This window comes from Pleurodeles waltl, chromosome 5, assembly GCF_031143425.1.
Source record: "Pleurodeles waltl isolate 20211129_DDA chromosome 5, aPleWal1.hap1.20221129, whole genome shotgun sequence".
NCBI classification, from domain to species: Eukaryota; Metazoa; Chordata; class Amphibia; order Caudata; family Salamandridae; genus Pleurodeles; species Pleurodeles waltl.
In genome coordinates, this window is record NC_090444.1 from 996,374,327 (window position 1) to 996,400,924 (window position 26,598).

General features: G+C 44.8%; 1 protein-coding gene across 3 annotated transcripts in view; it reads right to left on the minus strand.

Annotated features, from left to right (window-relative positions):
• Window positions 1-26,598, minus strand: part of MED23 (mediator complex subunit 23) — a 409,061-nt gene that overhangs the window by 122,820 nt on the left and 259,643 nt on the right. For all 3 annotated transcript variants that reach the window (XM_069235159.1, XM_069235158.1, XM_069235157.1), the window contains 2 exons: window positions 8,234-8,414; window positions 5,958-6,128 (listed from right to left, as the gene is read on the minus strand). In XM_069235159.1, the coding sequence (XP_069091260.1) occupies window positions 5,958-6,128; window positions 8,234-8,414 (352 nt within the window). The remainder of the gene's footprint in view (window positions 1-5,957; window positions 6,129-8,233; window positions 8,415-26,598) is intronic.

The following is a 26,598-nucleotide window of genomic DNA, read 5'->3' on the forward strand; positions in this document are numbered from 1 at the left end:
GGGTGTCTGATCTTTTGGTTGTGTTGTGTCAACAGATCTGGCCTGTTGGGCAATTTGATGTAGGGTACTACTGATAGGTCTAGCAGCGTTGTGTACCAGGGTTGCCTTGCCCAAGTTGGTGCTATTAATATGAGTTTGAGTTTGTTTTGACTGAGTTTGTTTACCAGGTAAGGAAGGAGAGGGAGAGGAGGAAAAGCGTAAGCAAATATCCCTGACCAGTTCATCCATAGGGCATTGCTTTGGGACTGTTTGTGTGGGTATCTGGATGCGAAGTTTTGGCATTTTGCGTTCTCCTTCGTTGCAAACAAGTCTATTTGAGGTGTTCCCCAGAGTTTGAAATAGGTGTTCAGAATTTGGGGGTGAATTTCCCATTCGTGGACCTGTTGGTGATCTCGAGAGAGATTGTCTGCGAGTTGATTTTGGATCCCTGGTATAAATTGTGCTATTAGGCGAATCTGGTTGTGAATTGCCCAACGCCAAATTTTTTGTGCTAGCAGGCTTAACTGCGTGGAGTGCGTCCCCCCTTGCTTGTTTAGATAATACATTGTTGTCATGTTGTCTGTCTTGACGAGAATGTATTTGTGAACTATTATTGGTTGGAAAGCTTTTAGTGCTTGAAAAACTGCTAGAAGTTCTAGGTGATTTATATGCAGTTTTGTTTGATGTACGTTCCATTGTCCTTGTATGCTGTGTTGATCGAGGTGTGCTCCCCATCCTGTCATGGAAGCATCTGTTATTACGTATTGTGGCACTGGGTCTTGGAAAGGCCGCCCTTTGTTTAAATTTATGTTGTTCCACCACAGAAGCGAGAGGTAAGTTTGGCGGTCTATTAACACCAGATCTAGAAGATGACCCTGTGCTTGAGACCACTGTGATGCTAGGCACTGTTGTAAGGGCCTCATGTGCAGTCTTGCGTTTGGGACAATGGCTATGCATGAAGACATCATGCCTAGGAGTTGTAATATCATCTTTGCTTGTATCTTTTGTGTTGGATACATGCGTTGTATGATGGTGTTGAAATTTTGAATTCTTTGGGGACTTGGAGTGGCTACTCCTTTTGTTGTGTCTATTATGGCTCCTAGGTATTGTTGTACCTTGCACGGCAGAATGTTGGATTTCGTGAAGTTGACAGTGAACCCTAGTTTGAAGAGGGTTTGTATGATCTGATTTGTGTGATTTGAGCACTCTATTAACGAATGGGCCTTGATTAGCCAGTCGTCTAGATATGGGAACACATGTATTTGCTGCCTTCTGATGTGTGCAGCGACTACCGCTAGACATTTGGTAAAGACTCTTGGTGCGGTTGTTAATCCGAAAGGCAGTACCTTGAATTGGTAATGTATTCCTTTGAATACAAACCTTAGGTATTTCCTGTGCGATGGGTGTATTGGTATATGGAAATACGCGTCCTTGAGGTCTAAAGTTGTCATGTAGTCGTGTAGTTTTAGCAATGGTAATACTTCTTGTAGTGTGACCATGTGAAAGTGGTCTGATTTGATGAATGTGTTCACTATTCTGAGGTCTAGGATTGGTCTCAGCGTTTTGCCCTTCTTTGGTATCAGAAAGTACAGTGAGTAAACTCCTGTGTTTATTTGTGTGTTTGGCACTAATTCGATTGCATTCTTTTGCAATAGTGCCTGCACTTCTATCTCCAGGAGATTGGAATGATGTTTTGTCAAATTTTGTGCTTTTGGTGGTATGTTTGGAGGGAATTGTAGAAATTCTATGCAATAACCATGTTGGATAATTGCTAGAACCCAAGTGTCTGTAGTGATTTCCTCCCATGCTTTGTAACAATGACTTATTCTTCCCCCCACTGGTGTTGTGTGGAGGGGGTGAGTGACATGTGAGTCACTGCTTAGTAGTAGGGGTTTTGGGGCTTTGAAATTTTCCTCTATTCCTAGGGAATTGCCCTCCTCTATATTGTCCCCGAAAACCTCCTCTGTACTGTCCCTGGTAACTGGACGGTGTTGCCTGTGAGGTGCTGGCTTGTGTGCTCTGACCCCGAAACCCCCCTCTAAAGGGTGTTTTACGGAATGTGCTGTAATTCCCTCTGCTCTGCAGGGAGTAGAGTGCGCCCATGGCTTTAGCAGTGTCCGTGTCTTTTTTTAGTTTCTCAATCGCTGTGTCCACTTCTGGACCGAACAGTTCTTTTTCGTTAAAAGGCATATTGAGAACTGCTTGCTGAATCTCTGGTTTAAATCCAGACGTTCGGAGCCATGCATGCCTTCTGATAGTTACAGATGTATTAATTGTCCGTGCAGCTGTATCTGCAGCGTCCATGGAGGAGCGGATTTGGTTGTTGGAAATGGTCTGTCCCTCCTCAACCACTTGTTTTGCCCTATTTTGTAGGTCCTTGGGCAGATGGTCAATGAGATGTTGCATCTCATCCCAATGGGCTCTGTTATAGCGCGCAAGTAGTGCCTGGGAGTTAGCGATGCGCCACTGGTTTGCAGCTTGTGCTGCGACTCTCTTACCAGCTGCATCGAACTTGCGGCTTTCTTTATCTGGGGGTGGTGCATCTCCAGATGTGTGGGAGTTGGCCCTTTTCCTAGCTGCTCCTACAACGACAGAGTCTGGTGGCAGCTGTGTAGTGATGAAAGCCGGGTCTGTAGGAGGCGCCTTATACTTTTTTTCCACTCTTGGTGTGATTGCCCTACTTTTGACCGGCTCCTTAAAGATTTCTTTTGCGTGCCGGAGCATACCAGGGAGCATAGGCAGGCTTTGGTAGGAGCTGTGGGTGGAGGAGAGTGTGTTGAATAAAAAGTCATCCTCGACCTGTTCTGAGTGGAGGCTTACATTGTGAAATTGTGCTGCTCTAGCCACCACTTGAGAATACGCAGTGCTGTCCTCTGGTGGAGATGGCTTCGTAGGGTATGCCTCCGGACTGTTATCTGACACTGGGGCGTCGTATAAGTCCCATGCGTCTTGATCTTGGTCACCCTGGCTCATGGTGGTGTGAGCTGGGGAATGTGTTGGAGTTTGTGCTGGTGAGACGTTAATCACAGGTGGAGGAGAGGGTGGTGGGGTAACTTTTTTCACCACTTTTGTTTGTGGGGTTTGTTCAGTTTGGAACTCCAATCTTCTCTTTCTTCTAATAGGGGGAAGGGTGCTTATTTTTCCTGTCGCCTGCTGTATGAAAATACGCTTTTGCGTATGGTCTACATCAGTTGAGTGTAGCTCTTCCTCAAACCTATGCTTTTGCATTTGGGAGGTTAGCGAGTGCTCTTCTGTATAAGAGCCTGAAACTGGGTCGGTTGCAGTTTGTTTTGGCACCGAAACCCTGTCTGCATCTTTTTTCGGCTCTGAGGTGACTTTTTTCTTTTTCGGGGCCGAAACCTCTCGGCGTCGATCTTCTTCGGTGCCGCTGTCTCGGCGTCGAGCCGTGTCTACACCGGTATCTCGGTGTCGATGCTTGTCTCCAGCACTTTCTCGGTCCCGAGAAGGCTGCGTGTCGGTGTCTCGACCGGAGTCGGACGATCTCGGCACTGTTTGGGCCTTTTTCGGTGCCGACGGTCGGTCACCGAATTTATGGGTCGAGCCATGGCCTGGTGGCAGTGGCGTCCCCTGGGCCTTGTAAATCATCTTCTGAGTGGTTTTCGACGTCTTACTCACGGTTTGTGTATCGTCGAATCCTTCGGAGTCCGATTCTTGGATCGAAAAGGTTCCCTCCTCTTCTTGTTCCTCGAACTCCCGGTGGGCTGTCGGCGCGGACGCCATCTGAAGTCCTCTGGCTCGACGGTCTCGGAGTGTTTTTCGGGACCGGAACGCACGACAGGCCTCGCAGGTGTCTTCACTGTGCTCAGGTGACAGGCACAGGTTGCAGACCAAGTGTTGGTCTGTATAGGGGTATTTATTGTGGCATTTGGGACAGAAACGGAACGGGGTCCGTTCCATCGGCGTTCTTCTGCACGCGGTCGGGCCGACCAGGCCCCGACGGGGGATCGAAAAAATTACCCCGAAGGGCACCGGAGCTCTTCGATCTTAGACGCGGTGATGAATCTAACTACGCCGATCCCGAACGCAACAATACCGACGAAAATCTTCCGAAATTAGCTATCTTTCCGTTCCGAAACTCGGAGCGACAGGAACACGTCCGAACCCGATGGCGGAAAAAAAACAATCGAAGATGGAGTCGACGCCCATGCGCAATGGAGACAAAAGGAGGAGTCACTCGGTCCCGTGACTCGAAAGACTTCTTTGAAGAAAAACAACTTGTAACACTCCGGCCCAACACCAGATGGCGAGCTATGCAAAACATGCGTATCTACAGCGACAGATGCCATCGAACACTATGTTACCAATAAGAGAAATTGAGATTTCTCAACAGCGTGGCTAGCTGCAGAAGCTAGGGAGGTATTAGTCCAAAATTGATCTAGTACGCCCCAGTTGGTGCCTCCATTGTTAATATGTTTAACATGACAAATGTAACAATCTAATTCAAATAGAAATAAAAAAAGCTTGTTGTGTGAAAAGTGTTCTAAAAGTACGATCTAACAGCTATCTGATCTGCGTTAAACAGGCTGAAAATAATGCAACCCTCAAGGTATTATGCTGAATCGCTGCCAAAGGCCTCCTATAACAGAGACAGTAAAGAAAGAAACTTGAAGATTGCATAGCTGGAAAATGCTAAGCCTGTTTCCGAGATCTGTGGCAAAAAGTATTTCAGCCTTTTAAGTGACCACCTAAAACCAGAAAGTGAGCTCTGTAGATTGGGAGCGAGAGAACCTCTGATCCAGTTTGGGAGGGTTGTTTGGAGTGTGACAGATCTTGAGGAATACATTGTATGGAGCCTCTGTGAAGGCAAAGCCAGAAAGGCTAGTGGGAGAAACTCTTCCTTTTCATTTCAACACATCTAAGGCAGGACTTATATGTGGAGAAAATGTTTGGTCTAAGGATTATTTTTGGAATGCACAGGACAGAGAGAAACTGTGTCCTTGGCGAAAGAGAGGTTTAGGGTAGAGTGAAACCACTCATCTAAATAACTAATAAGGATGCCAAACTCACTATGCACAAATTTAAAAAGGTTGAAACGTAACAGAGGCATACCACCTACTAAACCAGCAATGCAGTAAAATTAATCACTGCGTCATAGACAGAATCCCGAGTTAACTTTTAAGATGTGCAGAAAAAAATGGATAACCGTCACTTTAAATCGATACACAATGGTACTTAACTACTTGACCATGGTAACCATGGTGAGCAGTTGTAATCGATATACATTGGAAGAAATTGATTGGGTGTGCCAGGGGCACAACTGCAGTGTCCACTATACAGTAATTGACGATGCAACTACAAACTGCAGGACGGAAGAGTATTTACAAGAAAAAAAACATTGATGCTTCTATAAATAATCCCAAAAAAACAAACTGAAGACAACACAGGAAAAGGCCAAAGTCACTGGATTTAAAAGGAAAATGTGGCCCATTTGGTAGGTGAGGGTATTTAAAAGAGAGAACACCGGGGGGTGGGGGGATTTTAACATCTTAGTGAAATGCAGTGCATAAATGACATTTGGTTTATCAGGAATCAAAAGAGAAAAAAATAATTCTGCAGTAAAATAGACGAAAAACAGAACACCATGAAATATGGGTGATTTCTCATACATGAAAGCACTTAATAGTCACAGTAGGTAACAGGCATTGAGGGACATGTCAGGAATATTCACGTTCGCCACTTGCTGTTACGAAAATAAAATCATGTTTGCATAGGAAATTATTCCATGTGACATTAGACACAATCGGTTTTTTAATCTGTAATCGAGTGATGACATATTACATACAATAACAGGGATTAATTCACTGAACTAAAAATACTACACAAAAAAACTTTACAAACAATCTGTTCATTGGGTTTGAAAGTGTTGAGCTGAAATCTTAAGACAACGTGTGTAACACTTATGAAACTAGTTAAAATGTTTACCAACGACAAGTAGAAATTAACTAAATATGTTTTACCTTGTGGTAATTCATATGCTTTGTATGCCAATCGTTCTGTAGCCAGTGCTCCGGGGAGTTCTCCTTCACAAAATCACTCACTCGGTTCCTAAAATCATTGGGTTTCAGCAACAGCAGTTGAATTATGAAGTAGCAAACCTGGGCTTCATTGCCTTCATGACTGCGCATAGCCTGTAATGGTACATACACAATACAAACTTCAGTAAAACGAACATATGTCCACACATCATCCAAGGGCTTCTGGTACTGCACGGCGCGAAAATGTAAACATTTTAGAGGTCTCTGTGAAATATGGCTTTCATAATCAAAAAGACAGCCCTCCAAGCCACTCTACTGGCCAAATTATGCGGCAAGGTTGTCTAACTCTCGTCAGGAGAAAAGCAAAGTATGAGGCACATTCTCTGTCAATGGTATTTTTTAATCACCGTGAGCTAGAAACAATATGGTTGTAATCCAGAAATCATGCGGTAAAATTATATAATAAATGTTATAATGCAATAATTATGCTGGAGTAACGGCTCCAGCCATAGAATCGCAGAAAACCGCGGGTATTCACCCCTGTCCTGTATTTTATCAAAAATGTATTCCTGAAAGGAAAACAAAATTTGAATATTCTAATTTGTCCCTTAATAGCTACACGTTGAACAGGCCAGCTTTTCACACACAACATAGTAAAATGAAATGTGACCAAATAGCACAGTTTATTTAGAGTCAGCGTACTGATAAATTCTCCTTCACACATTTACTACAATGCCTAAGAGAAATGTCATGATATTTTCACAGTACATCAGTGAGAAATCCTTATTCACTGCTTTACAGAATGCATGCTACATTGACTTCACAGAACAAAACGCCATGGCTAATATTCATACAATCTATTCAGTTTGATTTTATCTCGAGTAATAGATTTAATCCCCTGAATCTTGGGTCTAGTTAAATACCTTTGTTTATAATTACTGCACATAAAAAAGTATGACATAAACCATATATACAGATTTATAAGCGCTCATCGCAGCATGTGCGTTAAATAACAAAGGCTGATCCTGCAACTGCACAAAAATAGAAAGAGCAGGTAAGTAGTCATTAACGGAGCCAAAAGAAAGTCCTTGTTTGGCAAGGGAGAGAACAAACAAAAAAACTTCAGATAACTTGGATTTACATCGGTCAATTTATCAGGCGACGCACTAATCCACAATTTGTCCAAAAGATTGGTGTACACTAATTTTGTGGAAGGATGCTTTGTTGCCAGGATGACATCGACCTCAGGTGGCAGCTTGAAAAAGGTCAACTGCCACTGCTCAATTTCCTAGCAAGGAGATGCAGATTGTGCAGACCCTGGTGCAGTACCCTGCCCTGCTGCTGCAGCAACAGATCCTCCCAGAGCAGCAGATTGTTTAGAGAACAGATGCTCATGTCCCAGTTACCACTCTCTTCTGGCTCAATTAGATGCCACTAGGATGACTTGGGCCTGGTTGTTCCTGATCTTCTTAAAAAAACTGGACAGGAGAGCCAGTGGCAGGATGACAAACGAGTCCCAAGCTGCACTCTAGACAGAAGGGATCTCTGTGGGAGAACTGCTTTAGAAACTCCAATGAACAAAAGGGCTGACAATGCCCGTTCTCATACAGTAATTCTGCACAAACTGGAGGTGTGTAAGGTGTAGATCACTATTTCTACATGTTCACTGACTATTTTGAGACATTGTACGTTACTGAAGATTTTTAAGTTGCAGTATGATTATAAGTGTTGTTCATTTCAGAAGCATGTGTAGCGTATTTTTATAGGGCTTGGCTGTACATGCCTTAGCAGTCACCAATGCACAGATATGAAGCCTCTGATTTATGATTTTATGTCAGATTAGGTATTTAGCAGGCACATTCCATCAAGGTAAATAAAGACCAAACATCTTTTTTGGACAATATTCAAGCCTTACTAGGATTCTGATCGCATTAATGTCTACAATGGAGACCTAGACAGTAAAGTGAGGACAAAGGAAACAAGATTCCTATAGAAATTCAATCATAAATGGGACCAGTATTTTCTCTTTCCTGATCACTGTGTTTGTGACCGTTCATAGCCTGATGCAGATGGTTCACACCTCTGAGCCTCTGTGGTGGGTGCTCCAGGCTGGAGACTACCCCGCTTTTATGATGTGACATGATAAATACTTGAGAAAGATTACTCTGAATCTTTCCTGGTCTGGCTAGGCCGAGGAGCTCGAATTCCCTTTTGAGTGATGCACATTCAACATACCTATATCTCCAGGTAACACTTACCAGACACAGTATCAGTCTGTCAAGAGTCACAATGTTATACTTCCACACCATGTCATTCAGAATCTCAATGCATTTATTGAGCTGCTGGCCTCCTGCTGACGTAGAGAACTCGTACACCAAGAAGTCAGCAAACGTCCTGACATGAGCTACAAGAGCTCTGGCTCCAATTCTTTCGAGAACCCTAAAAACAGAAAGGGGTGGATTTAGGACGTGCTTGAGTAAATAAAATAGTTATACAGAAACAGAAGAACTTCTAATAAAGTTTTACCCACCAAGACTGTGACATTTGTTTTACAAACCTATTCATTCAATAGCACAGCAGTCAATACCCATTATTATCTTGCTAGACAAGTAAAATAGGCTATGATGGAGGGGAGATTACATTTTGATGATATAAATTCACAATGTGAAGGAACATTTCAGGGCTTGAAAAAACAACAAATTGCCAATAGGATCGAGGTTAAATAATGAGCTAGACCCATGAGTTTGATTGTATACATAATTTTAAATATGTAATGCAGTATTGTTAGGAGATAACCTGCTATCCTTATGGCCATATCTGCCCTGTACACATGTATTTGTTATACATTATTAAGAAGGATTGTAACTTAGTCTGTAAGCATCTGTTTCTTGCATGTAGTGTGAGAGATTCTCATGCTCTGTGTACTCCTGTCATCTCGTGTTGGGCTGGGACTGTTGCAACATGTTTTTTTCCCCCAAAGTCTTTCGGGTCACGAGATCTCAGTATCTCCTATGGTTGTGAATACACGAGGGTACCAACTCCATTGCTAGACTTGTTTTCGCACAGCGGGTGAGAGTAGTGAGTAGGATAGAACAGTGGCCAAGTGTGTAGAATAGGGAAGTTGGATTGTTGAACCTATCACTGGCTTCCGGGAAGAAGGATGGGCACAGGAGCTTAGGCTCCAGCTCCCCACCCCACTTACCTGGGACTGGTCCTCCCACTATTCTCAGGCCCTTTTGGACCTGGTCTTGCATCTCAAGGCCCCGTCTCGCTCTTCCTGCTGCCGCCTCTCTCCGCACTCTCCACCTCTGATGCACTTGCAGGCTTTCCTGCTCTCTGTACCTCACTCCTGCACCCTCTTAAAATTCTGTGCCTCTCTTTTCTCATACTGCTGTCTTTTTCTCTCTCACTCTCATACTTTGTGCCTCTTTTTCACTTTTTTTCATTACTTGGTGCCTCTTTTTCTCACTCTTTTCCATTATTTTTGGGGCTCTTTTTCTCATAATTTTGTCTTACTTTTGTGACCTTTACTATCTTCCCCCACAGCCCCACACCCTCTCCTGTGCTTTTTCGTCTTCCCACCTCCTTACCTACTCTCCAGGGTCTTCTGCTTCTTCCTGCATCTTCTCTTTGCCTTTCCATAGCACTGTCAACTGCCCTCTGCGCTCCTTTCAGGACCTACTTAATGGCAGCGCACAGTGGGTAAGCCAAAGACGCATCTAAGGCAACCCATCTGTGCCCGTCCGCACCTGGACCGTGCCCAGCACCACAACCCCTGGTCAGATCATTCTCCTTTGCTACTCTGCAGTGACCCTATACCCGCTCATACTACACCACCTACCCAACCGCTGCTGCCACACTACGACTCCCAGCACAATAGAACCTTTCTCTTGCTTCCACTGCCACTTTACCTGCAGTAACATGCCAACCTACGCTCTCCATACTCAGCTTCCTACATCACCCTCTCACAACCCCACTGCACCAAACCAGACTACCAGCAAACTTTCACAAGCATGCTCCTCAACATTTGCCTGCTCAAAAAAATAAAATCTAATTTGGAACCTTCTTATGAGCGGCCACCAGAGCTCCTTTTTCTAACGGAAACCTCAATGGATCCGCCTCATCTCTCGACATCGCTGTGGGTGTCACAGCAGGAAACAAAACTGCATGCAGGACCACCTCCCCAAACCCAGATGGGGACTCACTATCATAGACAAAAGCACACTTTATGAACAACTATCAAAGGCCTGGACACCCCTTTACTGAAACACATGCACTTCAACCTACAAACTAACAGGGTGCAACCTGACTTAGAGACCATCCGGTCCATCACAGAACTTCAGCAACCTCATCTCAGACTTCATTTCACCCTCCAATATCAACTCCAAGGATTTTCTAATCCAGCAACTTCAATTTCCACCTGGAAGACCCTCTGACACCTGCTTCACTGATCTCCGCAAAAGACTACACAACACAGGATTTTACCAGCTTGTCATGTACCCCACACATAATGTAGGATGCACTTTAGATGCAGTCTTTGCCTCCAGCAACAGCATCAGCTACCAGTCCCCCTTACCACTCACATGGACCGACCACTACATCATCCATTTCAAAATTAACAAGTCACATGCCAATGCTCCCATCAACATCAACCAACCCAGCTGGGACTGGAACAGAGTAACAGAAACTAAATTGCGCAGCACACTCAAAACAGACCAACCCAACACCACCAACAAACTAGCTGAGGATCTCACCAACTTCAACCAATGGATCCCCAACTCTACAGATGTTCTGGCACCCATCAAAACTCACAAACACAGCAGAAGCAGCAAACATGCCACCTGGTACACAGAAGAACCCCGGGACTCCACAAGATACTGCAAACAGTTGGAAAGGAAATCGAGAGCCAACCAGGATGTCGGATCAACCAAAAAGTCGCCCTCAGGCACTACCACCGCATGAAAGAGAAGATCTTTCATGGACCAGATCGAAGTCAGCTACAACAGCAGCAAAGAGACTTTTGCTATCATCAAGGTATTCACTGCCCCAAAAGCCTCAGCCAATTCCATCACCCCCCCTCCCAGGAACTCTGTCAACTTCTTCAAGTGTAAAATTGAAAAGATATACAATATGTTCGAAAAACAACCAAACTCTGAGGACATCATCAGCAAGCTGCCCACCTGCCACTCGGACAGGCAGCTAACCTACTGAAGAACACTCACCGAGGAAGACATCACTTCAATCATGAAAACTTTCTACTCTGGGGCCCCCGCTGACCCATGTACTCATTATATCTACAACCTAGAAGGACCTGTGATCAGCAAATTCCTAACTCACATCATCAACTACTCCATAAAGTCTGCAACCTTCCCAGAGGACCAGAAGCATGCTGAAGTCACTGTCACTGTCCTCCTGAAAAAACCCTAATGACTGAACTACTTCCGTCCCATCTCCCTTCTACCATACCAAGCTAAGGTGAAAGAGAAGGCAACCAACCAACAACTCACCAACCACCAACCACCAACCACCCGGATCTCCACAAACATCCTGACCACTCCCAATCCACTTTTCGAAGCAACGCAGTATGGAGACAGCACTCATAGCCTCCGCAGAAGAGATCAGCATCCTAATGGACTAAGGGGACACCATTAACCTGATACTGCTGGACCTTTAAGCCCCGATCTCGTCAAAAGACTAGATGCAAATGGTATCCAAGGTCAAGCCCTCAAATGGATATGCTCCTTCCTCACAGGCAGAACATAGTCAGTCAGTCAGTCAGTCTTCCTCTTTACACATCAGAGCCCAGGGACTTGGGCAGCAGAGTTCCTCAAGGATCACCCCTCAACCCCATGGTGTTCATCATTTACATGACACCACTCAACAACATCATCAAATCTCACTACACCTCCTTCATCTCCTGTGCTGATGACACCCAGCTCATCCCCTCAATTTCAGACAGGTCCTACATGACCAGATCTGACTTCACCAAATGCATGATCTGGGTAGCAGAATGCTTGCAAACCAACTGCTAGAAACTCAACTCTGACAAGAAAAAAGTGCTGATCTTTGATGACAAGATATCCTCCAGGACTCTACCTAGTGGCCATCCTTAGAGCGCTCGAGGGCTGAGTCTGCCTTCTCTCCACGCAGATGGGAAACATCAAATGGCATTTCCATGAAGCTAGCTTGGACATCATCTGTAAAACTAGTGGACCGCATCAAAGCATGCTGATCAAGGGCCACACTGGTGCCTATGGCTCTGCAGAGGCCATCAGTTGTGTCCAGCCACAATGGATCATAAACTTATCTGCATCACAACCATCTTGCATGGCTTGAGAAAGGATGGCACGATCTTCCTCAGTAACAATGGGAAGAACTTGTGGCACAGAGACCCACAGGACATGGGAAGAGCAGCTCGGAAAACAGCTGGCATTCACGGGACACAAGGCAAGGCTGACAGAAGAAAGTACCCAATTTCCCAAATGTCTTGATCCTTTTAGATTTCGTTTCAGGATCAGTAGAAGGGAATGCATTTGGGTTCACCTTGCTAGCTGAAGCCTGCACCACAAGGCTCTCAGGTGTGGGTGCTGGGCAAGGACACCTGAATACCACGCACAGGATGGTGGTGGGTGGCACTCTATCGGTTGACTAGAAGCCCCAAGGAGGACTTCATCCAGGTGCCCAATAGCGTGTCGGTGAGCCTCATTAAATGGAAGTAGGAGCTCAGAACTAGTCTAACCAAACCGAAGCACCTCAGTTAGTACTTTGGCCTTGATCTCCTTAGTGGGGAGCTGGATATCAAACATCTCTGCAATCTCCGCATCAGCATAACAAAAGATGCACTCTCCCTAGTGGCAGGGCCATGATGACATAATGGGAGGGCTGAGCAAATCAATCTCCAGCATCATATACCCCATTATCTGAGTCTGATCCAAAAAGTGAATGACTAAATTGTGCCTTAACAAGGACCAAAGGTACAGTAACTGAATCAGAAGGGTTACCAGTATTTTACGGTGTAAGTGGAGCCACACACAGTCTTGTTCAAGTTCTGCACGCCGTCATCTCTGAGTCAGACTACACAATGGGTTGGTCATCACCATCTACCAACGGCACTGCGTTATGGGGTGGGATGAGGTGTTGGAGAATGGCCCAGTACAGAAGCTGGTGCGGATGAAGGGGAGGATCCAGAAGGCCTTACTGGTGCCAAGTAAATACGTGCCAGTGAAATTCAGGTGGAGGGGGGCTATCAACTCCTTGGGGCCCGTGACCATGTCAGAGGGAGTCACAGCATGACAAAAATGCGTAATGCAACAGCCTAAAACCCCTGAATCTGTTGAGAAGTTCCCCAGGGCTGTCGAAACTCTGAATCCAGGGCTGGATTCAGAACCTGCTTCGAGGAACGACTGCGGGAGAGGTTCAGAGAGACATGATGACACACTTATGCCCTTTCAGGAGACAGAGTGGCTGGAAGGGGAATCTCAACCAAGACTGGCTGCGGGATCGGCTTCAGCGATCGCCACTGTGTAGGTAGAGCTTTAAATGGAAGAGTGTTTTTATTTTGCTAATAAAACTTCGGCGCTGTTTGACGAATCGCCACAAAAATTTCCCCCCAAATTGGGGGTATCTGTCTAAAGGGGGCTGAGAAAAATGTGGGTTTGGGAGGGTCCCAAATAGCACTTTCCCCATGCAATTTCCATAGGGATTTATGATTAGTGTTATAGAAAAAAATAGATGAACAGAATTACACCAAATGTGGCAGATAGCTAGATCTTTACTCAGAAAGCATGCTTCTTATGATTTGATATCAATCTGTTGGGATGTTTAACAGAAATTAAGGTTCAAAACCTAGAGATATCTAAAGTCTGGAGGGAGTGTCCCGGGTAAGAGAAACACATGAAGCATTCTGACTTACTGGCCCTTGGAACAAAGGGCTGTGATTGGCTGGCTGCTATATGGAGAAATATTGTGGCCTCAATTACAGGACTGAGGAACAGTCAACAGTAAAAATAAGGTATAAGGGGCAGGGTAAAGCTAGCATGACCCACAAGCCTTTGTAGGTCTGGGGTGGGGCAGATCCCTGAGGGACCCTGACAGGAGACAAAATGTAAGAAAAAAAATGTTCTGGGGTGTTTCAATCCCATACCACAGGATTCCCTTGGGACCAGAGCATTTTTCTTTAGGCTAAGGAGGGGTAGGAATCTGTTGGGAGTTGGCATAGTTAGGTATGATAATAAAATCTTACTTAAAAAATAAGGTTAAAGTGATGTGTAAGGTGAAAATGTCAGTTAACGCATATCACTTTAAAGTTAAAAAAAACACTGAAATTCACTCACTATAGTTAACTGAAGTACCTAAAACTTGTGCCCTCGACATGGACTGCTTATGACTTCACATATTACATCACTCATGATGTGTTCCATGACATCATTGATAACATCACTGATGACATCTCGTTGCATGGCAGGGGCACAAGTTATTGTTACTTCAATAAACTATAACCGCTGAACTTCAGAGTTTTGTTTAGTTTAAAATGTTACGTTTTAACTGCCATCTACTTCATCCACCTTAGCTCCTTTCTGGAAAGTTTCAGTGTGATCTGGCAGGAGAGGAGTGAGAAAAAAGGAAATCTCTCAAAACACATTTTGCCCATGTATTTTCCATATGGAATTTTCGACAGCGCTATAGCCAAAACTGTTGAACAGAATTACAACAATTGTGGAAGAAAGCTAGACATTTACCCTGGAAGCATGCTTTTTGTGATTTGGAATAAATCAGTTCAGTAGTTTCTAAGAAATTAAGACTCAAAATGGACAGATAGATTGACAGTTTGTGACCATATATACTCTGATTGGTCACTTTAAGGAGGACTAATCCACCTGATTGGTTGGTCACAATCTGAACAATATTTTGTGGCAGTGATTACAAGTCTCTGGGACATTGCCTCTGTGTCCCGAAAACTAATTAAAAACATTTACAAGGGTGGCAGGGAGTGCACATCAGGACCACAAAGGCAATTTAAGGGGGGGGGGGGGGTGAAAGCCCCAAAGGGACCGCCGCTTGACTGGTGGGACACAACTGTAAAGACATACACCATACTTCCAAAGGATAAATCTTTTATTATGGAATGCTGGTATCTATATCAGGAGAGCCAACAATGCACTCCCATCACCGCTCTCTCACATTAGTAAGTTCGAATCTTGAGGGAACATTCTATATAGCAGGCAGACAGCAGTGACAGGTGTGCATTGTTGACACTCCTGATGTAGGTACCTGGATCTCATAATAAAGGATTCAATCGTTGGAAGTAGGGTGTACTTTTTTAAAGCACTGACAGCATGTTGTGGCTGCCAATTAAGCTATCTGAGACATGGGCCCTTTTAGATTAATTGAAGTAAAAGCTTTTTTTGAGTACTTAACCTTAGTAACATTCGATTTTTTTCGGTGAATTGCTAGGGTTTTCGTACATATACGGCCAACACAAACTGCGCACAGCCTTCTGTCATTCGCAATCGTGGTTGGCACAGGCCCACCCCTTCTGGTGGCAAACCACCACAGCCTGCCCTCTAAGGAAAGCTTGCTGCCACTGCCCCTGCTCCCCTTCTGCTTGCCCTCCATTTTTCATCTTTGTGCCCCTTTCTCCACCTCCTGCCCTCTGTAGTCAGCTGACTGTCTCTGCCCTCTGTTCTCCATCTGCATGCCTCAGCCCCTTCTGCCTGCTCTTGTTGGTCAGCTTCCTGTCCCTCTTCCACTAGCCTCAGTTCTCAGAGTGAGTGCTTCTACCCCCTCTCGCCTGTCCTCCATGGTCCACAGTGCTGACCCTGGCCACGCAGGCATTCTCACCATGATCAGATTGGTGCCTTTGCCCCTCATTCACTGTCTTGCGTACCCCTGACCCATACTCTCAGCCCTCTGTGGACAGCTTACTGCTACTTACTACTTCTTGCATTCCGCATGAACCTGGCTATTCAATTAGACTTCTTGTGGGACCATCAAGACTGCCTGTACTCAGGTCCAGCCTCACCACACGCCTACACTCACCTACCCAGCACTTGAATATCCTCACAGGTGACAAATAACACTCTACAAATCAACCTTACATTACTGCCCCTGCCCATTCTGGCCTTCTGTACTTGGTCAACTTGCCGCCCTTGTCCCTCTCCTCCATGCTTGTCGTTCCCTGTGTGTTGGCCCATGCCCCCACCCACCTGCCCTCATTTGCCCTTTGTTCTGCTCCTGCCCATTCAGGACTTCCCCCAATGATCCATTTGCTGCCCCGTCCTCTCCTCCCTGCCCTCCATTGTCAGTCTGACCCTGTCCCCTCCCTCCTGTCCTGTGTCGTCTTTTGTGCTTCCACGTCTCCTCTTGTGCTTAGCTTGCTGCTCCTATCCATCGCCTCTGTTCCCTCTGTTGTCCAAGTCCAGGCTCCTACACATTCACTCCCTTCCTGTGTAGTCGTTTAGCTGACAATAATCCTACCGCCTGCCCTGTGTGGTTAGCTTGCTGCCCCTGTCCTTCTTCAACCTGCCTTCCATTGTCTGTGTGCATGATGCTGTCTCTTCCTGCATGCTCTCCGTAGTCCTTTGAGCTGCCTCTCCTGAATGCCCCTTGTGGTCTGTTGTTCTGCCAATGCCCCTCATACCTGCCCAACACACTTAGATTCTTGCCTCTGTCCCTGCCCCCTCCACCCTGCCTTCCATCATCCAAATTTGTGCCCCATACACTCCCTTCTGCCTTCCCTGGCCTATTAAGCTGCCAGTGCCCCTCCTGACTGCCCTAAATTGTTGGTTTGCTGCTCCTTCCCCATGCTCTCTGTTGTTAGAGCACAGCTCCTACTCCCTGCCTTCTGCCCTCGCCCTTTTCCTCTTGCCCACTGAGGTGTTCTCTGCATGAGATTCTAGGAATGGAATCTCACGCGGATAAGGAGAGGGTCGAATGTTCGAAGGACACTGGCAGTATGGATAGCAGTGTGAGCCGAGGAGCTGTCGTCGTATGAGGTGTCTGAGAGAAAAACCTGCTTGTGGCATGTAAGTAACTTTTCTTACGTGCTCTCTCTTCAACCCTTTATTTTACATTGGCGATTGATAGAGAGCAAACTTGGCAGTGTATCAAACGCTAAGGGCACTTACTGAAAGGAAGAAGCGGAGCTGATTAACGAGTAAATTGTTAGAGGCGCGAGGGAACAGAGTTGTTCTGATGAGAAGACAGAGGTGAGCAATACTGGAAAACGGGATATGACAGCGCTGTAGCGGTTCTCATTAGGTCCGTGGATGTCACTGGAACACAAGCTCAGTTCGTCACTGGAACGCATTGTGTGCATCACTGGAATGCAAGCTCAATTCGTCACTGGTATGCATTGTGTGATGAGACAACTGTACAGTGAGCTCAATCTATATTAGAAATGTGCGTCAGCAGCGCAGTGTGGCCATTTTGGATGTTTATTTTTCTACATCAGAATATAGTGTTTATTTTGGATAGACAGTATTAAAGAAAAAAGGGAGAAAAGAAAGAACTGAAGCGTTTGGAGGTGCAGGTAACTGGAGCATTATCAGGGTTTATTGGTGATAGACACACCCTAGCCTATCATCAGAAATGTTACGTCCGGTGACTGAGATTAAAAGTATAACTAGAAGAATCGACAGGCACACCTGAATCTCGTGTTTTGTGTTAAAAACATTTTTTTGGCAGCATATAACATTTAGTTTAAAGACAAATTATTTGTTAAAATGCAGAATGCTACGCCACCATCATTTCTTTCTAAGTAGTTCAGGTGAACCGGTTTATTCATGGAACAAATGGAGAAAATATTTAATCACTATGCAAGGGTATGTGGACCAACTTTGAGTGCAGAAAAGAAACATGCATTGTTAATGCATTGCCTAGTAGAAGGTCAAGAGCTGTTGGAAAATTTACCAATTTTGAATGTGGAAGAAGATAAAAGTTTGAATGAATATGAAATTTGTTTATTGAAAAGGGATAAGCATTACTTGCCAAGAGTGAGCACAATTATGGAGAGATATTATTTTGGGAAAAGAGAGCAAGGAACTGATGAGTTGGTGGAGGAGTACATAACAAGTTTAAGAAAGTTAGCAGCTTCATGTAAATTTGGTCACCTTTTAGATGAAAAGATTTGTGATCAGTTTGTGTTAAAGTGTAACAGTGATAAGATTTGCGAGGAATTGTAGTTAAAAGATGAGCCACCTTTAGAGGAGGTAACAATGGTGGCAAAAAGACTGCAGCACATGGGGAAAATGAGTAATGAGACAGGGAAAGTTGTAGAGTCAGTATGTGAAGTAAGAAATAAAGAGAATGGTGAAAGAAAAAGAGATGGACAGATGTGGAAGATGTAAAGGAAAATTGTTCAGATTTGGCAGTAGTGGGCACAAGGCAAATGCAAGCAGTTGTCCAGCTTTGGATATTATTTGCCATGGGTGTGGGGAAAAAAAGACATTTTTACAAGTGTTGTCGCAGTAAAAAGAAAAAGAGTAGCATTGTGTGAAGAGAAGTCAAAGAGGTATCTCGCGAAATAGTATTTCAAGTGAACATGCATATGGAAAAGAATGAACAATCCAGCAAAAATGTTATAGTTGATGGGGTGAAGTTATTAACGCATTTTGATTCATGTTCACAGTTAACCATTATATCAAAACGGTGTTTTGAAGGGGTATTTGAAAAGAGAAAGGAGTTACAAGCTATGGATGTGAACCCTGGTGGGTATGGAGGCCAGCCAATCAAAATGATAGGTTTTTCTGAAGGATGTTTAGAGTTAGGGGGTAGACACATTCTGGGAAAAGTATATGTTTCCGATAAAGGGGACAATCTTTTAAGTTGGGCACATCAGAGCTTGTTAATGGTGGTGCTTAACCCTATTGGCCAGCCTCGGGTGCAAGTTCAAGATGTAAAGAAAAAAAGAAAGAAAATAAAAGAGATAGACAGATTTTGTGCAGAAGTTTCCTGAGGTATTCTCGGAATCTTTGGGTTGTCTTAGAGGATACAAACATAGTACCAAGTTGAAGAAGGATGCGGTTCCAGTAGTTGCAAAGATGAGGAGGGTTCCTTTATCATTGCAGGACTTGGGGAGTACAGAATTTAAGAGATTGGAAACATCAGGAGTAATAGAGGAAGTAAAAGCAACTGAATGGTTGGCTCCAATAGTTGTAGCACAAAAAAGCAGTGGAGCTATTAGACTGTGTGAGGATCTCAGAGCTTTAAACAGGGAGATGGTGGTTGACAAGTTTCCCCTACCCAATATTGAAGAAATAGTGTCAATGGTAGGAGGAGAGAAACTGTTTACCACACATCTGCATATCATCAAGTAGAATTGGATGAAAATTCACAGGATCTTACTCCATTCATAACACCTTTAGAAGCATTTAAATTTAAGAGGATGCTGTTTGGTCTTGTGTCAGCTGCGTCAGTGTTTCAACGCATTTTGAGCAGAGTTTTGGGAAATTTGGAAAGAGTTAAATGCTACCAGGATGATGTATTGATCTTTGGTGGCACGACAGAGGAACGTGATAGTCGTGCATATATGGTATTAAAGAGATTGGTGAAGTAAGGCCTCACTCTAAAGAGGAAGAAGTGTCGGTTTGCCATGGCCGAAGTTGAGTATTTGGGCCATTTGATCTCAGGAGAAGGTGTAAGACCCAAACCTGAACTGGTCAACACCATTGGAAATTTAATGACACCTCACTCTAAAGAGGAAGTAAGTTCATTTCTTGGAATGGTTGAGTGGAAGGTACATAAGAAACTTAGATAAGAAATCAGTGAATGTGAAGGGATGTTGAAAAAAGGTAAAGAGTTTTTATGGAGTGCAATATGTGAGACAGAGTATCAATGTAAAAGAAAAGAATTAAAAAAATCGTGTTCACAGGCGTTCATTCCTGGAAGGCAGACATACACTATCACTGATGCAAGCTCATAAAGGGTTGGGAGCTGTACAGATACAACACGATATAGGGGAAAAACTTTTGATAGTGTATGCGTCTAAAACCTGGAGTGGTACAGAAATAAATTATTCAGTGATTGAAAGGGAGACTTTTGGCTCTCATGAAATGTAGGCATTTTTTGTGGGGAATTGATTTTGAGGTATTATCAGATCATAAGCCTCTAGTAGAAATATTTAGGAATAAGGGCTTAGACTGTATCTCTGCAAGGATAAGAAGGTGGATAATTGGACTACAGAAATTTAGGTTTAGAGTGGAATATCTACCTAGTATATTAAATGTCAGTACCGACTGTCTTGCAAGATTAGTAGATGTCGGAAAAACTAAAAATGAACAAGAAATGAAACAAGGTTTGGAAGATGATGTTTGTGAAGGTAATTGTAACGTGAATGAAATTACTTTTGGGGCAATAACTGAGGAAGAATGGAGAACTGACATAGGCAATGATGAGGTTTTGGGGAAAGTCATGGAAGAAATGAAGAAATGAGAAATGTTCTCAATTTAGAAAAGGTACTGAATTTAAATAAAGGGGAACTAGCAATTGACATATCTCTGTTGTTAAGAGGACCCAGATTGATTCCACCATTGGATCTAAGGAAAAGAATAATAAAACAAGCGCATGAAGGTCATCTAGGGATAGTTAAAACAAAAGAAAATTTGAGAGCAAGTTTTTGGTGGCCAGGAATGGACGTTGAAGTTGAACGGGCTGTCCGTAAGAGTGTGCAGTGTTCATGTAGTCACATGGTGTTGAAAACGGGTCAAGTGCCCATGGTTTGCAGGAAATTACAGAGCAAACCATGGGATGAGTTGGCTATAGATATTGTGGGTCCTTTACAAGGTGAACAAGCAACTCCTTATCTCATTGTGTTTATGGATCTGTACTTAAGATGGGTGGAAGTTAAATGTGTAAGAGACATCTCATATTGGAGTGTGACAAAATTTCTAGTAGACATTTTCAAGAGAAAAAGTTTTCCAAAGAGTATTTTATCTGACAATGGACAACAGCTTTGTTCAAGAGCATTAGAAAAACTATTTGGAGTCTTGTGACATAATTCGCAAAATATCTGCAGTTTATCATCCTGAAACTAATGGAGATGTGGAGAGATTTAACAAATATTTAAGAAAGTATACAATTAGCAAGAGCAAACTGTTTTAGAATGGAAGGAGGAACTACAAGAAAGGATAACAGCGTATCATTTTTCTCCCACATGATGACTGGGAAGTCACTGTTTGAACTGTTCAGCGGAAGAGTACCCAACACTAATTTGTGTCAAGTTTTGAAGGATTGGAGGAAGAACAGTGCAGACGTGGAAAAGGTCTTTTGGAGAAATAGGGGACGGAAATTAATGCTCAAAAGGAAAAATGTTTGCAATTTAGAATTAAAAGAGGGTGATGTAAAAATTAAAGCCCCAGTAGGATGTGCGTCAAAGGTCAAAATATACTAAAGCGCAGGAAGTAATTAAAGTATTTCGTAATACTGTAGAAACGGCAAATGGTAGAATATGGAACAAGAATAGAGAGGTACCATTGAAAGTGATGGTCAGAGAGAGGTGGGGCGAGGAGATGAGTAGTGATGATGTTTTTGTGAGATCAGAAAAATCATCAAAAGAATGACAAGAGTGCTGAGGTGTGTGAAGAAAGAAGGAGTTTTAGAAAAAGAGTAACACCAGAATATCTTAAGGAATACGTCTTGAAATAATTCTCTGTTTTTCTAATTTTCTCTTCTGTTTCATTCACTCAGTGTTTTAGGGTTTAATTTTCACTGTTAAGTATATTTAAATAAAGGGAGAAGTGTGGTGTCCTCTGCATGAGATTCTGGAAATGGAATCTCACGCAGATGAGGAGAGGGTCGAATGTTAGTAGGACACTGACAGCTGGGATAGCCGTGTGAGCGGAGGAGCTGTCGTGGGATGAGTTTTTTTTAGAATAAACCTGCTCGTGGCATATAAGTAACTTTGCTTGCGTGTTCTCTTGTCAACCGTTAAATTTACCACCACCATGGTCCATTATGCTGCCACTAACTCTTCCGTTTGCCATACGTGGTCTGCAGTACTGCCACTGCCCCTCCCATCTGCCTCGCATGGTTAGCTTGCTGCCACTCCCCATGTCCACCACCCACATTCCCTTTGCCTCTCTGCATGCTTCTCCCCACTCCCTCCTGCTCTCCCTGGTGTGTTGTGGTTCCACTGCCCATTCCACCTCCCAAACTTGCTGCTCCTTTCCCCCTCCCAACTACTGACTGTGTACTTGCCCTGTCTCCTCTCTCCAGTACTCCATGGTCCATTGAGAAGCTTTTGCCCCTCTTGCCCACCCTGCATGGTCTGTTGCACCGGCACTGCCTCTCCAGCCTTCCCTGTGTGGTAAGCTAGTTGACCCTGTCCCCTGCTAGCTGACCCTACTGTCTGAGTCTCCGTGCTCCTACCCTCTCCCTTTTGCCCTCCATGGTATGTTTTATAGCCGGTTCCTCTCCATCCTGCCCTCCATGGTATGCTGTGGTTCCACTTCCACTAAGTGCCCTGCATGGTCCTTTGGGCTGCACTTGCCTCAACCACCTACCACCTGGTCGCATTGTCACCTTGTTGTCCCCGACCCGTCTCTCTCCTCCCTGCCCTCCGTTGTCTGAGTCTACCTCCAATGCCTTCCCTCCTGCTCTCAAGGGTTTGTTGGCGTGGCCCTGCTCCCTCCCTCCTGCCCTTCCTGTTCTGCTGTGCCGCAACTGCCCCTCCTGTTTGCCCTGCATAGTCAGCTTGCTGTCCTTGCCTCCCTTCACCCTGCCCTCCATTGTCCTTGTGCATGACCCTGTCTCCTCCCTCCTGCTTGCCATGGTCCATTGTGCTATCATTACCATACCACTCTGCCTTGTGTGGTCAGATTGCTGTCCCGCACTGACCTTCACTGTCCATGTGCATGCCCATGACCCATCCCCTCTTGCACTTTATGGTCCATTGAGCTGTCACTGCCCCCTACCCACCGGTATGCCTCGTGTGTTTTATTGTGCTGCCATTACCCTTGTCGTCTAACCTGTGTAGCCAGCTTGCTGCCCCTGCCACCTTATCCAAGTCTGTGCACCTCCTCCACCTCTCCTACCCTCTGTGGTCCATTGTGCCGCCACTGCCTCTCCCCCCTGCCCGCCATGGTCTCTTATGCTGCCACTGCCCCTCCCTCCTGACCTCCACCGTTCGTTGTGTTCCCACAGCCTCTCTCACTGGTACTGCATGGTTGGTTTGCTGCCCTTGCCCAACTCCCCCTGCTCCATGGTCTGTTCTTCCACTGTCCCTCCTGCCTGCCCTGCATGCGTGCAACCCTGCCCTGAGTATCCCAGCTGCAGTGATGTCTAGATCCATGGTGCTGATTTATGTTGTCATGGGCAAACACGGATCAACACGGACATAGGACTGTCTCACAGGCTGCAGTCTTTCCATCTTAGTGATGAGGTGAAAGGCTACTGCCTTTGCCTGGAGTTACGGCAGAATAAGTGTGGTGTTGGCAGCTTATCAGGCAGAGATCAGTAGAAGTGAACAGGCCTTTTTACCTTGTGTCATTTGCGTGACATCTATCAACTCACCCGGATAAGGTTTCGCTGCTGTGTGCTTACCTTACCCTTGCCCTACATCAAGTTAGTATGTAGTGCTCTGCAGTGCATGTGTTTTCTATGTGTATGTGTGCCTGTGAATGGTAAAATACTTCTGAGTTCAATTTTGGAAGACCCTGGGCTGACTAGAGGCGCACAAGGATATAGAGGCATCACCCTAGACAGATTTACGGATGTGCTGCATTCCTGTGAGCTAGGTGGGACACACACTGAAGGAAGGAGAGGCATGCGCTCCTGCACAGTTTAAAGGGTGCTCTTTGAATCAGAGAGAGGCTCTCAGGAAGGAGATGGGGCTAGTAAGAGTAGGGCTGAGGACCTGGGATAACCTTTTGATACACATATGACTGTGGCTGACTTCCAGCTGTGAACATCTAGTCACTCCCATGGCCTGTGCCATGAAGGATTTGGAGTTGTTCCTGATGTGACAAACTTCTTTCGGAAGGAAGGGCAGAGCAGAAGAGGGGCCACTTGAAAAAGGAGCAAACCTCACCACATACTTCAAAGACTCAGGTCCTAAATCACATTTAGTGTTTGGAAATTTACTATAAGAATGGGAGCCTGAGACCCCTACAATTGGCAACTTTAAAACAGCCAGATGGGTTCTGCAAGAAGGGGTAGCTCTGCAACATATCTGCCTGTAACCAAGGCTGGAGGCTAAGGTCTGCCAGTCTCCAGTTGGTTAGGGGGCATCACCCAAGGACATCCAAGACTACCTGCCTGCTTGCCAAGACGAGTGAGTCCTGTGAGGAAGAGGAGAGCTAGAGAGAGCAAGGTCCTGTGAGGGATCCTGGTGAGTGGAAACCTGTAGCCAGGTGTGAAGAGATGGCTACTGCACCGATCAGATCATTTCCCATGTGCAGGTTTAAGTTGGTGACCCCTGTTTGCCACAAGGAAGGCTGCCGTGAAGTGAGCCGTGAACTTTGCTAGACCAATCCGTTCGCTACCTGTGTACAGGTTTAAGTCGATAACCCCAGTGTGCCAGAGTATGGCCGCCATGAAGTGAGCTGCGAACTTTGCAGCACCAATCAGGCTGTTACCCTTGTGCAGGTTTGAGTCAGTGACATCATATGCTAGAGAGGTCGGCCAAGAAGATTTTCCTGCCAGCTGGGCAGTCTCCCATTGGTGGTGTGAGTCAGTGACCCTGTATGCTAAAGGGGGCAGAATGAAGAGGAATTTGCTGCTGTGCCAATCGGGCTGTTGCCCAAGAAAAAAGCAGGTGTGGTGTCCCTGTTTGCCAGATGGGGCTACTGGAGGAAGACTAAGAGTGCAGCCTGGTGGATGCCATCCTCGTGAGGAGAGGCCGCTGAGGTGACCCTTCTGGGCCCGACTGAGGAATGGAACCAGTAACTGCAGAGAATTCCTCATTTCCCTTGCCCCTCCCCTGGTTGGACAAGGGAAACTTACCATTGCATTAGAGGTGTGAAGAGGACACCCAGCCACTGCTTCTGCAAGCCTACACGTGTAATACTCACCAGTCATTTGCTGCAGCTTGCGCATTCGCAAGAGAGACGTTTTCTAAGACTTCCATCAGACAAGCCCTGCTGGAGTGGGTAAAACTGAGCTATGGGCTGGAAGACCCATGGGGAACCTGCCTTCAGCGCTGGAACACTTTTGACTTTTCTCTCGGAGTCAGATCGGAAGTCTTGAGATTCATGCTGCTCGTCAGGGCCTAACCTGAATGTCTCCTGGAGTTAAGGTGGAATAACCGGTACCAAGAGTGAGAGGGAAGTGGGACTCCAGTGAATGCCACTAACCGCTAGAGCCCAGACTTCTGGGGGCTGTGTGTATTGTTTGCTTATGCCGTACTTCACTTAGTCATAAAAGAAATTATTTGACTGGGCATTCATTTATTCCTACTATTGAACATATTTTGTGTTGTGAGCCTGTGCTCATCCCGTTATCTACCTTGCTCCTGAGAAGCCTCGGACTACTCAACCCACACTGCCACTGAGAGTCAAGTACTGGAGGGGTACTTGACCTATTTGCTCAGGATCCATAGTAGGTCAGTGAATGGTGTTCTTTTAGCCGTTGTGCTACCACTCCTCCTCCTCTAGACTGTCTGGTGTGATCAGCTTAATGCCTTTGTGTCTGCTCCCTCGCCTGAGATTTTGTTGCCCGAGTGCAAACCTCTGCCCACCTCTCTCCCCACAGATGTCTAATAAACAACTAGAACTGTGGTCCACTTGGAGTCATCCTATTGGAATCAAAACTGAAAGACCTAAAGCATTTGCTTTAGAAATTAACAAAATTAGTTTTATTCCTCATAGAAATAATGGTTTGGGCTCTAGAAATCTAAATTGAGAAACATTTTCCAAGTTCTCTAATACCAACAAAGGGATTTTAAACTAGCTGCAATTTGTGTTGTTTATCCAGTTGATTGTTTGATTATTTGTGGCATAAGTTAATTAAGCTTCGCGCATACTTCTATCATTGAGCTATATGTGGGGGTATGCTTAGGCGATAGTTGGGCTATATTCAGGCATTTCATTTTTAGGCAGTCAACTCTGGAGACTTTTTGTTATCAAGCTCCCTCATTTTTTCCATTTACTGCAGTATCTTCAGTATGAAGCGCTATCAATGTTTCAGCGTTGATTCCATTACAATGGTGCCCTGGTGTGCCACACTTCTGTCAGAAAAACAGTGTTTGCACGCTAGTTACTCTTATAGTGTTAAAGCTCCAGTTGATCACCAGGGACTTAAATGGAAGGCTTCTGCTGGTGTTGAATGTACATATTTGAGACTGCATGTCAGAATGTTTCACGAGACAAAACACGTTTCTCTCAAACATTGTTCATCAAATCCTAGCAGAGTACCATTTTACTAAAGGTAAAAACACTTTAGAATACACTACATTTTCTAAAATTAGTGTGGAACTACCAACAAATGATATATATTGTGATTAAAATCTGTTATCATTCTTTATATATGTGCTCCTTTTGGGACCCTCAATAATAAGACTGTGCAGTTTCGATGTTGGCTGTATATGTCCAAAAAATACAAAGCAACCCTGGAAATACACTGAAAAAAATACAAACATTAAATTGACGTTACAGTTATGTACGGTAATAAGATCTTAGCTTACATTAGA